At 41.9% G+C, this 15,000-nt stretch overlaps 1 protein-coding gene across 3 annotated transcripts in view; it reads right to left on the minus strand.

Annotated features, from left to right (window-relative positions):
• Positions 1-15,000, minus strand: part of LOC133545012 (sodium channel protein type 4 subunit alpha B-like) — a 132,916-nt gene that overhangs the window by 66,271 nt on the left and 51,645 nt on the right. For all 3 annotated transcript variants that reach the window (XR_009804707.1, XM_061890298.1, XM_061890297.1), the window contains exons 4-8: positions 11,876-11,965; positions 6,604-6,732; positions 4,224-4,315; positions 3,908-4,150; positions 3,758-3,821 (exon numbers count right to left, since the gene is read on the minus strand). Coding sequence is in view for 2 of the 3 variants with exons in the window: in XM_061890298.1 (XP_061746282.1) it covers positions 3,758-3,821; positions 3,908-4,150; positions 4,224-4,315; positions 6,604-6,732; positions 11,876-11,965 (618 nt within the window). In the remaining variant the exon portion in view is untranslated. The remainder of the gene's footprint in view (positions 1-3,757; positions 3,822-3,907; positions 4,151-4,223; positions 4,316-6,603; positions 6,733-11,875; positions 11,966-15,000) is intronic.

Genomic DNA, 15,000 nt, shown 5'->3' on the forward strand with positions numbered 1-15,000 from the left:
AATAAACAAGAGTCAAACCTGCTCAGCAATGTCCTTCCTGAGCGGTCCATGGAACCCACACGACGACGGCAAGAGTCCGTCACAAAATATTTAGTGTAAGAAAATTCAGACGAGGAAAAAAAAAATCAGTGCAGGAATACTCTTTGCTTCAAAACTCAAGACCTACTTCGGGTATTTTGAGACTAAAGCTGTCAGGAAGATAGTTAGGAAGGTTTGCGCCGTGACCCCCAAGGATTTAGAGACGGTAAGTAAAATATTATGTAATATAAACAAAAGGCGCACTCACATGGAGAGGAGAAATGAAGATTGGAGAAAACCCAAAGAAGTGAGTGCACAAGACACAAATCTTCAATTTTGAAGTAACTAGTTAAATAGTCCTTCAGAGAACAACATATAGACATGAAGCAATTAGATGACATTCTCGGACTGAAATAGAATCCTGATTGGCAATCAGGTACAGGTGTGCCCCGGTTGCCAATCAGGCAGCATGTGTGGAAGCAACATCTACAAAATAAAAGGCATGGGACAGGAAAGTCCTAAACAAGAACGTAACAAAAGCACCTTACAGGCTCGATTCGGTCTTAATTTACCGGATGTGTCTTGAGCTTTGAAGCAACAAATATTTCTGCACTGACCTTTTTTTTTTAAAACACTGCATTTTACCAAACTTCATTTTTAAACATTTTGTATTTTTACATTTTTACTCAATGAAATGATCACCATAATTTAATGTAAAAGTAAATGGTTGAAGTTACTGCAGGTGAGCACACAGCAAACAGGAAGTGCTGTCAAAATACGAGCACAAGTCAGGAACTAAAACAGCGAATGCAGGAAAACGTCATCAAACTCAAAATAAAACATGGCTTTTTGTGACAGGTCATGACAGTGACATCATGATTCTTGATAATCAGAGTCTAAAATAGAGCTGGAGGCTTAGGTCCTCCCATGCCAAGTACTCGGACTCGCCACCCAGGGAGTGGTGGGGGCTATCATATATATATATATATACACACATACATATATATACATATATACATACATACATATATATACATATATATACAGACCCCATTTCCATATGAGTTGGGAAATGGTGTTAGATGTAAATATAAACAGAATACAATGATTTGCAAATCCTTTTCAAGCCATATTCAGTTGAATATGCTACAAAGACAACATATTTCATGTCCAAACTCATAAACTTTTTTTTGTTGTTCCAAATAATCATTAACTTTAGAATTTGATGCCAGCAACACATGACAAAGAAGTTGGGAAAGGTGGCAATAAATACTGATAAAGTTGGGGAATGCTCATGTGAAGTTAATTATATTTATATAGCGCTTTTCTCAGGTGACTCAAAGCGCTTTACATAGTGAAACCCAATATCTAAGTTACATTTAAAGCAGTGTGGGTGGCACTGGGAGCAGGTGGGTAAAGTGTCTTGCCCAAGGACACAACGGCAGTGACTAGGATGGCACAAGCGGGAATCGAACCTGCAACCCTCAAGTTGCTGGCACGGCCACTCTACCAACCGAGCTATGCCGCCCCATCAAACACTTATTTGGAACATCCCACAGGTGTGCAGGCTAATTGGGAACAGGTGGGTGCCATGATTGGATATAAAAGCAGCTTCCCAAAAAATGCTCAGTCTTTCACAAGAAAGGATGGGGCGAGGTACACCCCTTTGTCCACAACTGCGTGAGCAAATAGTCAAACAGTTTAAGAACAACCTTTCTCAAAGTGACATTGCAAGAAATGTAGGGATTTCAACATCTACGCTCCATAATATCATCAAAAGGTTCAGAGAATCTGGAGAAATCACTCCACGTAAGCGGCATGGCCGGAAACCAACATTGAATGATCCCTCAACCAGCACTGTATCAAAAACCGACATCAATCTCTAAAGGATATCACCACATGGGCTCAGGAACACTTCAGAAAACCACTGTCGCTAAATACAGTTGGTCGCTACATCTGTAAGTGCAAGTTAAAGCGCTACTATTGAAAGCGAAAGCCATTTATCAACAACATCCAGAAACGCCGCCGGCTTCTCTGGGCCCGAGATCATCTAAGATGGACTGATGCAAAGTGGAAAAGTGTTCTGTGGTCTGACGAGTCCACATTTCAAATTGTTTTTGGAAATATTCAACATCGTGTCATCCGGACCAAAGGGGAAGCGAACCATCCAGACTGTTATCGACGCAAAGTGGAAAAGCCAGCATCTGTGATGGTATGGGGGTGTATTAGTGGCTAACTTACACATATGTGAAGGCACCATTGATGCTGAAAGGTACATACAGGTTTTGGAACAACATATGCTGCCATCTAAGCGCCATCTTTTTCATGGACGCCCCTGCTTATTTCATGCCAAGACACATTCAGCACGTGTTACAACGGTATAGCTCAGTTGATAGAGCGGCTGTGCCAACAACTTGAGGGTTCCAGGTTCGATTCCCGCTTCCGCCATCCTAGTCACTGCCGTTGTGTCCTTGGGCAAGACACTTTGCTCACCTGCTCCCAGTGCCACCCACACTGGTTTAAATGTAACTTAGATATTGGGTTTCCCTATGTAAAGCGCTTTGAGTCACTAGAGAAAAGCGCTATATAAATATAATTCACTTCACTTCACTTCAAAACAGCGTGGGTTGGTAAAAAAAAAAAGTGCGGGTACTTTCCTGGCCCGCCTGCAGTCCAGACCTGTCTCCCATGGAAAATGTGTGAAGCGTAAAATAGGACAGCGGAGACCCCGGACTGTTGAAGGACTGAAGCTCTACATAAAACAAGAATGGGAAAGAATTCCACTTCCGAAGCTTCAACAATTAGTTTCCTCAGTTCCCAAACGTTTATTGAGTGTTGTTAAAAGAAAAGGTGATGTAACACAGTGGTGAACATGCCCTTTCCCAACTACTTTGGCATGTGTTGCAGCCATGAAATTCTAAGTTAATTTTTTGCAAAAAAAAAAAAAAAAAAATACAGTTTATGAGTGTGAACATCAAACATCTTGTCTTTGTAGTGCATTCAACTGACTATGGGCTGAAAAGGATTACATTCCGTTTATATTTACATGTAACACAAATCCTTCTTTCACATCTAACTCAGTCCAGCATCATCACCACCAGCACCTGCGGACCCCCGAAGCGGCAGAAAACCCGGCCCGCCACAGATGGGTATTTATTCACGCTAACCCCTTGAACCGGGCCTGGCGCGGGCCAGACTCATCCTGTTGTGCTTATTTCAAAAGCATTTGCAGATTTACGGGATTACGCCGCATGTAGGCTGAGTAGCAATATTTGGCCGGTGTCGCTAGGAACAAAGTCCTTGACATGCTTGATATTGCATTGAAGTCAGGGTGGTAAACATACCTATTTCTTACCAATCTTATCTATGGATTACCAGGACAGCCAATCAATCAACTCCGGTTCAACCTCATCATTTTCGTGGAGCTTTTACAGATGACGAAATCTCCAAAGACCCCCCCTTCTCCCCAGCTGGCAAGTCCTCATCCCTGGGTGCAGGGTGCCAGTGGCGCTATGGCGATAATCCAGGCCGCATGTCTTGCGCACAGCCTCTCTCACGCTACGACAACACCCAACCCTCCCCCGGGATCAGGACCTTATACATTATGTCATGGACTGAACCCTGCCCCCGGCCTTTGTGTCTCTTTGTGCTCTGCGTAAAAAGGGTCTATTGGCCCGTAAAGATGACATGCGTGCCGTCAAAAGCCATTAGACATTGATATATAGGATTACTCACTTACCCCGCATCACTGCCGTATCCGCATATTAAGGCATCCTTTGCTCCTTCCACTTTGTAAAAATTATCTGCAGGAAAAACAAAGAAAAACGGTTGAATTTTCACATTTCTACGGCCCGGAAACCGAGGTCCCCAGATTGTACGAATGGCTGACCTTCGCTGGTGAGAAAGTCCGCCCTGGAGTTCCAGGTCCTGTTGTTGCAGATGAAAGACGCATTGAGACCGTAGGAGGAGTTGATGCAGTGCGCCAGGCTCCGGATGCACTTTTGCCGGAGCAGCCCCATGAAAAGCTGAAGGCCGATCAGGGCGAAGACGCTGAGACAGAACACGGTCAGGATCATGACGTCCGCCAGCTTCTTCACGGACTGGATCAGGGCTCCCACGATGGTCTTCAGACCTGCACGGAGGACGGGGACGCATCGGCTGGATTGGAAACATGCAACGACGACAACAAAAAAGTCGCGTTTTACCTGGTATGACCGAGATGGTTTTCAGGGCACGAAGCACTCTGAAGGTTCTGAGTGCGGAGACGTTTCCCAGGTCTACGAATTCTGTTACATATCTGCAATTTCAAGAGGATTGAGTCTGGTCTCCATTCTTAACTGCTGTGTCTCAGTGTTTACATCCCCAAAGGTTGCACTCACGTCAAATATTCCTCTTAAAAGGTGATGTGTAAAAGTAGCTGTATTACAAGCGAGTGTCATTAAAACAGGTCTGCAGTACCTGGAGGAGCCTAGGTCAAAAATTTAAGGACTCTGTGGAGAGGCGAGGCTGGCAGTCCGACGGCGAGGCAGGGCACGCTGGAGCCCGGCCCAAGATGGAGGCGAGGCGGGGCGTGCAGGAGCGACGCCACAATCGAGTTCAGGTGTGTGGATCGCACACCTGTACACAATCAATGAATCTCCTCTCGCTGTATAAAAGGGCAGCAGCAGAGGAAGGGGAGGCAGAAGGAGTTGGAGAGCCAGAAGACGCAGCACAAGCAAGGCAGAAGAGAACGTGAGAGACGGAGAGCAAGAGGCGGACGAAGACGCGGCCGACTAAAGAGCGGACCGAAACGCGAGCGGTGGCGAAGGAAGGAGCTGAAAAGCAACCCGACCTGCACTAAGATTTATTTGAAAAAATAAAGAAGTCTACACCTGCTCAAGCAATGTCCTTCCTTGGTGGTCCTGGGAACCCGCACGACGGTAAGACTCTCACAGACTCTTAAACTGGAGAACCAAAACCATCAGTTTTTATATTTCTCCTTTCTGTCTCTGGGTGTGTGTGTGTGCTAAGTCAGGAGAGTGCAGTCTGACCATAAAAGGAGACGTTCGTGTGTAAGTGTGTGGAAAACAACTGCTTTGAGTCAAAACTCAAATGTTGGCGTTTAGCTAGACAGGTAGTCTTTTCTCAAGGAGAGGGCTATCACTTTTGCATTTCAAATTCCCAATTACAGCCTCTTTTCCTACGAGAAGTGATCCAATCTATACTACATGTTATGATTTAACAGACACAACGGCAGTGACTGGGACGGCGGAAGCGGGGATTGAACCCGGAACCCTCAATTTCAAGCACTCAACCGACCGAGCTATACCGCCCCACCTGATTTGGCATCAAACCAAACAGCTGGATATACGTAACTACATGTGCACAACGGGGGAGCTAGTTAACTTTTCAGCCATTTACATTTTCTACCGCTTGTCCCTTTCGGGGTGGCGGGGGGCGGTGGGCGGGGGTTTGCTGGAGCATATCTCAGCTGCATTCGGGCGGAAGGCGGGGTGCACCCTGGAGAAGTTGCCACCTCATCACAGGTCGACTTTGAACATGGGTCCCATTTTTAGAGTCTAGGAAAACAGGCTCTAATTGGGACTTCGGAATGCAAAAGTGATAGCCCTATCCTTGAGAAAAGACTACCTGTCTAGCTCAATGTCAACATTTGAGTTATGACTCAAAGCAGTTATTTTCCAGACTTACACATGAACATCTCCTTTTATGGTCAGGATGCGCTTTCCTGACTTAGCACACACATACCCAGAGATAGAAAGGAGGAATATTTCACAATATCAGGGTCCTCTCCAAGGTTTCTCATAGTCATTGTCACCGACAATGACTATGTTTTTCCTGGCCCTTATGTGGGCTCTGTACCGCGGATGTCGTTGTGGCTTGTGCAGCCCTTTGAGACACTTATGATTTAGGGCCTGTGGAGAGGCGGTTCGACAGAGAGGCAGGGCACGCTGGAGCCCGGCCCAAGATGGCGGCGAGGAGGCGGGGAATGGCGAGCGAGCGGCGAGGCGGGGCGTACCGGGAGCGACTCCGCAAGCGAGATCAGGTGCATGGATCGCACACCTGTACACAATTAATGAATCCTCTCGCACTGTTAAAAAGGGGCGGCAGCTGTGAACGTGGGGAAGAGAGGCGTAAAGACTGGAAGGAGCCAACGTGAAGCTGACGCGCAGCGAGAGAGGAGGAGAGCGAGCGAAGAAGTGGAGCTGAAAAGCTATACGGAGGAGACTTGTCTTATTTGGAAAAATAAAGAAGTCTACACCTGCTAAAAAGGCATGTCCTTCCTTGGGGGTCCCTGGAACCCACAAGACGACGGCTTGAGAGTGTCACCGGGCTATATAAATAAACATAATTGATTGATGAATATAAAAACTGATGGTTTGGCTACTCCAGGTTAGGAGTCCTTCATTTTTTGACCTGGCCTCCTCCGGGTACTGCAGACCTGTTGTAATGACACTCGCTTGTAATAAAGCAACGTTTACAAATCACATTTTAAGGGGAATATTTGACGTGAGTGCAATCTTTGGGCATGTAAACACTGAGACACAGCAGTTAGGAATGGAGGCCAGACTCTGCACGGTTACTCACGCCATGACGATGACGCTGAAGTCCAACCAGTTCCACGGGTCCCTCAAAAAGGTGAACGGAACTGTGCAGAATCCACGGGCAAATATCTTTATCACTGACTCAAACGTGTAAATGGCAGTGAAAGTGTATCTGAACAGGAAATGGAATAAAAAAGGTTGGTTAAACACACACTTAAGTCCTTTTTGTGTTATTGATGTGCAACTTCTCTGCATGCAAGTGCACCTACAGCGGGAATACAAATAAACTCTGGCAACACACTTAGGTTTTTTTTTTATTAAAAGCATGTTTATGTCCATGTTTAAAAAACATTTCATGCAAGAAAAATAATTTTCTAGTCATGGCAATAAAAATAAGAAAATTATCTGTCTAGGGTACGCTAATTAATGTCGAAAAATTATACAAAAACCCAAAACCAGTGGAGTTGACACGTTGTGTAAATGGTAAATAAAAACAAAATACATGATTTGTCACACCCACCGGATAATGTTTGGTTTTGGTCATGTTTTGTTTAGTTTTTTTGGACAATCGGTTCCTATGTTTGCACTTGTTTGTTTTTTATCACCATAGCAACTCGTTAGTTTGGCCTGTCATGTCACGCACCTGTTCAATCACTGGTGTTATTTAAACCTGTAGTTGTCAAGTGTTCAGCCTGGAGACTTTACATATTCCTCAACTGCCTTCATGCCGTGCTATGCTGTTTATTGTTCTAGTCCATGCCATGTAAGTTTTTGGTTTGTTTTATGCCACAGTTAATGTCTTTTGTTCATAATCATGTCTTCGTGCTAGTGTTTGTTGTTTTCAGTAGTCGAGTTTGTTCTCCGCCATTGTGCGCGCCATTTGTTTGCCTTTTTGTAGTTTGTTAGTGTATTAAATAAAAATGGACTTACATTCACGTCTGGCTCGTGCCAATTTCCCTTTGCATCAGAGAAACCATCCAGGTCATAGTCCAAGTCCTGGCACTTTTCAACTTATATTCAATTGAATAGACTGCAAAGACAAGATATTTAACGTTCCAACTGGAAAACTTAATTATTTTTTTTGCAAATAATCATCAACTTAGATTTTAATGGCAGCAAAAAAGTCGTCACAGGGGCATTTTTTACCACTGTGTTACATGGCCTTTCCTTTTAACAACACTCTGTAAACGTTTGGGAACTGAGGAGACACATTTTTGAGACTTTTCAGGTGGAATTCTTTCCCATTCTTGCTTGATGCACAGCTTAAGTTAAGTTAACTATGAAGCCAGGCTGTTGTGAACACAGGGCTTGACTGAAATAAGCAGGGGCGTCCTTGGATGGCAACATATGTCACTCCAAAAACTGTATGTACCTTTCAATTAATGGTGCCTTTAGGCACTACTACACCCCCATACCATCACAGATGCTGACTTTTCAACTTTGCACCTAGAACAATCCGGATGGTTCTTTTCCTCTTTGTTCCGTTGGACACGACGTCCACAGTTACCAAAAACAATTTGAAATGTGGACTTGTCACACCACTGAACACTTTTCCACTTTGCATCGGTCCATCTTAGAGCCGGCGGCGTTTCCCGGGTGTTGTTGATAAATTACTTTGGCGTTGCATAGTAGAGTTTTAACTTGCACTTACAGAAGTAGCGACGAACTGGAGTTACTGACAGTGGTTTTCTGAAGTGTTCCTGAGCCCATGCGGTGATATCCTTTACACACTGATGTCACTTTTTGATGCCTAAGGGATCCAAGTGCAGTGACTTCTCCAGATTTTCTGAACCTTTTGATGGTATTACGGACCGTAGATGGTGAAATCCCGAAATTCCTTGCAATAGCTTGTTGAGAAATGTTGTTCTTAAACTGTTCGGACAAATTGCTCACACATTTGCTGACAACGTGGTGACCCTCGCCCCGTCCTTGTTTGGGAACAACTGAAGCTGCTTTTATAGCCAATCATGGCACCCACCTGTTCCCAATTAACCTGCACACCTGTGGGATGTTCCAAATATACTATATTGCCAAAAGTATTTGGCCACCTGCCTTGACTCACATATGACCTAGAAGTGCCATCCCAGTCCTAACCCATAGCGTTCAATATGATGCGGGTCCACCTTTTGCAGCTATTACAGCTTCAACTTTTCTGGGAAGGCTGTCCACAAGGTTGCGGAGTGGGTTTATAGGAATTTTCCGCCATTCTTCCATAAGAGCATCGGTGATGTTGGTTGAGAAGGCCTGGCTCTAAGTTTCTGTTCAAATTCATCCCAAAGGTGTTTTATCAGGTTCTGGTCAGGACTCTGTGCAGGCCAGTCAAGTTCATCCACATCAGACTCTGTCATCCACGTCTTTATGGACCTTTGCTTTGTGCACTGGTGCACAGTCATGTTGGAAAAGGAACAAGCTCGCTCCAAACTCTTCCCACAAATTTTAGGAGCATGGAATTTTCCTAAATTTTTTTGGTATCTTGGAGTATTCAAAGTTCCTTTCACTGGAACTAACTCCTGAAAAACCACCTCAGACCCTAATTCCTCCGCTGACCCGCTCTCTGTCACTTTACGTGGCCTACCACTTGGTGGCTGAGTTGCTGTTGTTCCCAAAATCTTCCATTTTCCTATGATCAAGTTCAAGTTTGCATTGGAATATTTAGGAGCGAGGAAATTCCACGACTGGATTTGTTGCACAGGTGGCATCCTATGACAGTTCCATGCTGGAAATCACTGAGAGCGGCCCATCTCCTTTCCTAAGTGCTTGATTTTACACACCTGTGTCTCGGGGCCAAGTGATTAGGACACCTGATTCTCCTCATTTGCATGGGTGACCAAATCATTTCGACAATATAGGATAAGTGTTTGATGAGCGTTCCTCAACATTCTCAGTCTTTTTTTGCCACTTGTGCCAGCTTGGCTCTCAGTTTCTGTTTGAATTCATCCCAAAGGGGTTTTATCGGGTTCGGGTCAGGACTCTGTGCAGGCCAGTCAAGTTCATCCACATCAGACACTGTCATCCACGTCTTTATGGACCTTTGCTTTGTGCACTGGTGCACAGTCGTGTTGGAAAAGGAACAAGCTCGCTCCAAACTGTTCCCACAAATATTGGGAGCATGGACTTGTCCAAATTTTTTGGGGTATCTTGGAGCATTCAAAGTTCCTTTCACTGGAACTAACTCCTGAAAAACAACCCCACACCATAATTCCTCCGCTGACCCGCTCTCTGTCAGTTTACGTGGCCTACCACTTGGTGGCTGAGTTGCTGTTGTTCCCAAAATCTTCCATTTTCCTATAATCAAGTTCAAGTTTGCATTGGAATATTTAGGAGCGAGGAAATTCCACGACTGGATTTGTTGCACAGGTGGCATCCTATGACAGTTCCATGCTGGAAATCACTGAGAGCGGCCCATCTCCTTGCCTAAGTGCTTGATGTTACACACCTGTGTCTCGGGGCCAAGTGATTAGGACACCTGATTCTCCTCATTTGCATGGGTGACCAAATCATTTCGACAATATAGGATAAGTGTTTGATGAGCGTTCCTCAACATTCTCAGTCTTTTTTTTCCACTTGTGCCAGCTTGGCTCTCAGTCTCTGTTTGAATTCATCCCAAATGTGTTTTATCGGGTTCAGGTCAGGACTCTGTGCAGGCCAGTCAAGTTCATCCACATCAGACTCTGTCATCCACGTCTTTATGGACCTTTGCTTTGTGCACTGGTGCACAGTCATGTTGGAAAAGGAACAAGCTCGCTCGAAACTGTTCCCACAAATATTGGGAGCATGGAATTGTCCAAATTTTTTGGGGTATCTTGGAGCATTCAAAGTTCCTTTCACTGGAACTAACTCCTGAAAATCAACCCCACACCATAATTCCTCCGCTGACCCGCTCTCTGTCAGTTTACGTGGCCTACCACTTGGTGGCTGAGTTGCTGTTGTTCCCAAAATCTTCCAATTTTCCTATAATCAAGTTCAAGTTTGCATTGGAATATTTAGGAGCGAGGAAATTCCACGACTGGATGTGTTGCACAGGTGGCATCCTATGACAGTTCCATGCTGGAAATCACTGAGAGCGGCCCATCTCCTTGCCTAGGTGCTTGATTTTACACACCTGTGTCTCGGGGCCAAGTGATTAGGACACCTGATTCTCCTCATTTGCATGGGTGACCAAATCATTTCGACAATATAGGATAAGTGTTTGATGAGCGTTCCTCAACATTCTCAGTCTTTTTTTGCCACTTGTGCCAGCTTGGCTCTCAGTCTCTGTTTGAATTCATCCCAAAGGGGTTTTATCGGGTTCGGGTCAGGACTCTGTGCAGGCCAGTCAAGTTCATTCACATCAGACTCTGTCATCCACGTCTTTATGGACCTTTGCTTTGTGCACTGGTGCACAGTCATGTTGGAAAAGGAACAAGCTCGCTCCAAACTGTTCGCACAAATTTTAGGAGCATGGAATTTTCCAAAAATGTTTTGGTATCTTGGAGCATTCGAAGTTCCTTTCACTGGAACTAACTCCTGAAAAACAACCTCACACCATAATTCCTCCGCTGATCCCCTCTCTGTCAGTTTTCATGACCTACCACTTGGTGGCTGAGTTGCTGTTGTTCCCAAAATCTTCCAATTTTCTTATAATAAAGTTTGCATTGGAATATTTAGGAGCGAGGAAATTCCATGCGGCCCATCTCTGGTGGGGCGGTATAGCTCGGTTGGTAGAGCGGCCCTGCCAGCAATTTGAGGGTTGCAGGTTCGATCCCCGCTTCCGCTATCCTAGTCACTGTCGCTGTGTCCTTGGGCAAGACACTTTACCCACCTACTCCAAGTGCCACCCACACTGGTTTAAATGTAACTTAGATATTGGGTTTCACTATTTAAACTGCTTTGAGTCACTAGAGAAAAAGCGCTATATAAATATAATTCACTTCACATCTCCATGCCTAAGTGCTTGATTTTATACACCTGTGGCCCGATTAGGACACCCGATTCTCCTATTTTGCATGGGTGACCGAATAATTTTGGCGATATAGTGTAAGTGTTTAATGAGGCGTTCCTCGACCTTCTCAGTCTTTTTTGCCACTCGTGCCAGCTTTTTTTAACCCTGTCACAGGCAATCAAATTCCAAATGAGCTAATCTAGGTTGGAAAGGATGAACAAATCATTGTATTTTTTTATTTTTTTTTACCATTTACACAACGTGCCAACTTAGGGTTTTGGACATCAAATACTCCCGTGGGTTCGATTCCCTGCCAGGCTTAAATGGGAACATACCACACGGTGCTGCGTTGAAAGGCCCTGTTTGGGTACAAGAGGACCTGGCGAGTACTTACTCCAGGTACTTGGTCCAGGGTGCTGGGTCTGACATGGCCATGAAGCAACAGTTGGTGAGGATGGTGAACATGATGAAGAGGCTGAACAAGGTGCGGCAGGTTAAGGGAAGTCTGCATTCCAATACATTCACAATTAATCAGAAACAGAATACTTCAAATACAGAAAGTCACCAACCTTTTTGACACCAAGACCTACTTCTTGGGTACTGATTCATGCCAAGGGCTACCAGTTTGATACACACTTCAATAAATTGCCAGAAATAGACAATTTGCTCATTTTACCTTTAATAAATACATAAAAAAATGGTATTTCTGTCTGTCATTCCGTCGCACATTTTTTTTCCTTTTACGGAATGTTTTTTGTAGAGAATAAATGATGAAAACACACTTAATTGAATGGTTTAAAAGAGGAGAAAACAGGAAAAAAAATTAAATGTTAATTTTGAAACATAGTTTATCTTTAATTTCGACTCTTTAAGACTCAAAATTCAACCGAAAAAACAAATAGAAAAACTAGCTAATTCGAATCTTTTTGAAAAAAAAAAATTAAAAAAGAATTTATGTAACATCTTTAGTCATTTTTCCTGATTAAGATTAATTTTAGAATTTTGATGACATGTTTTAAATAGGTTAAAATCCAATCTGCACTTTGTTAGAATATATAACAAATTGGACCAAGCTATATTTCTAACAAAGACAAATCATTATTTCTTCTATATTTTCCAGAATAAAATTAAAAAAAATTTTTTAAAAGGCTTTGAAATAAGATTTAAATTTTATTCTACAGATTTTTTTTTAGATTTGCCAGGATATTTTCTTTGAATTTTAAGCATAAGTTTGAAGAAATATTCCACAAATATTCTTCGCTAAAATGAAGGATTAAATTAAAATGTATTTATTATTCTTTACAATAAAAAAAATAAACATACTCGAACATTGATTTAAATTGTCAGGAAAGAAGAGGAAGGAATTTAAAAGGTAAAAAGGTATATGTGTTTAAAAATCCTAAAATCATTTTTACGGTTGTATTTTTTCCTCTAAAATTGTCTTTCTGAAAGTTATAAGAAGCAAAGTAAAAAAAAAAATGAATTTATTTAAACAAGTGAAGACCAAGTCTTTAAAATATTTTCTTGGATTTTCAAATTCTATTTGAGTTTTGTCTCTCTTAGAATTAAAAATGTCGAGCAAAACGAGACCAGCTTGCTAGTAAATAAATAACATTTAAAAAATAAACGCAGCTCACTGGTAAGTGCTGCTATTTGAGCTATTTTTAGAACAGGCCAGCGGGCGACTCATCTGGTCCTTACGGGCGACCTGGTGTTGGTGACCCCTGTGTTATACAGTATATGCCGCAAGCTCTTATTTTGAAGGCTCTCAGAGCGGAAGTGGTGACACGTTGTAGTTTTTGAAAGAAAGGAAATAAAGTTGTCCTCTTGTAAAACTTTTGTGCACTTATCCTGTTATTGTGTTGAAACGAGGACGTTTTTATTTTTGTAAGAGGGGAAGTATGTCATTTATTTTCTATGGGCTTGCCTCTTTGTGATGTTAAGTTTGAACCTGTTATACAGTGTATGCCGGGAGCTCTTATTTTGAAAGCGCTCAGAGCGGAAGTGGTGACACGTTGTAGACCAGGGGTCACCAACACCAGGTCGCCCGTAAGGACCAGATGAGTCGCCCGCTGGACTGTTCTAAAAATAGCTCAAATAGCAGCACTTACCAGTGAGCTGCCTCTATTTTGTTAAATTGTATTTATTTACTAGCAAGCTGGTCTCGCTTTGCTGGACATTTTTAATTCTAAGAGAGACAAAACTCAAATAGAATTTGAAAATCCAGGAAAATATTTGAAAGACTTGGTCTTCACTTGTTTAAATAAATTCATTTATTTTCTTACTTTGCTTCTTATAACTTTCAGAAAGACAATTTTAGAGAAAAAATACAACCTTAAAAATGATTTTAGGATTTTTAAACACATATACCTTTTTACCTTTTAAATTCCTTCCTCTTCTTTCCTGACAATTTAAATCAATGTTCAAGTATTTTATTTTTTTTATTGTAAAGAATAATAAACACATTTTAATTAAATTCTCCATTTTAGCTTCTGTTTTTTCGACGAAGAATATTTGTGAAATATTTCTTCAAATTTATGATTAAAATTCAAAAAAACTATTCTGGCAAATCTAGAAAATCTGTAGAATCAAATTTAAATCTTATTTCAAAGTCATTTGAATTGCTTTTCAAATTTTTGTTCGAGAAAACCGAGAAGAAATAATGATTTGTCTTTGTTAGAAATATAGCTTGCTCCAATGTGTTATATATTCTAACAAAGTGCAGATTGGATTTGAACCTATTTAAAACATGTCATCAAAATTCTAAAACTAATCTTAATCGGGAAAAAATACTAATGATGTTCCATAAGTTCTTTTTTTTTTATTTTATTCGAAAAGATTCGAATCAGACAGTTTTTCTCTTCATTTTTTTTCGGTTGAATTTTGAATTTTAAAGAGTCGAAATTCATGGTAAACTATGTTTCAAATTTCAATTCCTCCTCTTTTAAACTGTTCAATTAAGTGGTTTTTTTTACATCATTTATTCTCCACAAAAAAAACTTCTGTAAAAGGAAAAAAAATGTACGACAGAATGACAAACAGAAATACCAATTTTATATACATATATATATATATATATATATATATATATATATATATATATATATATATATTTATTAAAGGTAAATTGAGCAAATTGGCTATTTTTGGCAATTTATTGAAGTGTGTATCAAACTGGTAGCCCTTGGCATTAATCAGTACCCAAGAAGTAGCTCTTGCTTTCAAAATGGTTGCTGACCCCTGTTATACAGGATATGCCGTGAGCTCTTATTTTGAAGGCGCTCAGAGCAGAAGTGGTGACACGTTGTAGCGTTTTTGAAAGAAAGGAATAATCATGTAAAATCGGAGCCTCTGTATTGTTTTTTTGCACTTCTCCTTTTACTGTCTTGAAACGAGGACGTTTTTATTTTTGTAGGAGGGGAGGTATGTAATATGTTTTTTAATGGGCTTGCCTCTTTGTGATAAGTTCCTGTTATAAGCTGTTATAAAGTATATGCCATGAGCTCTTATTGTGAAGGC

The sequence above is a fragment of the Nerophis ophidion genome, linkage group LG28 (genome assembly GCF_033978795.1).
Source record: "Nerophis ophidion isolate RoL-2023_Sa linkage group LG28, RoL_Noph_v1.0, whole genome shotgun sequence".
NCBI classification, from domain to species: domain Eukaryota; kingdom Metazoa; phylum Chordata; class Actinopteri; order Syngnathiformes; family Syngnathidae; genus Nerophis; species Nerophis ophidion.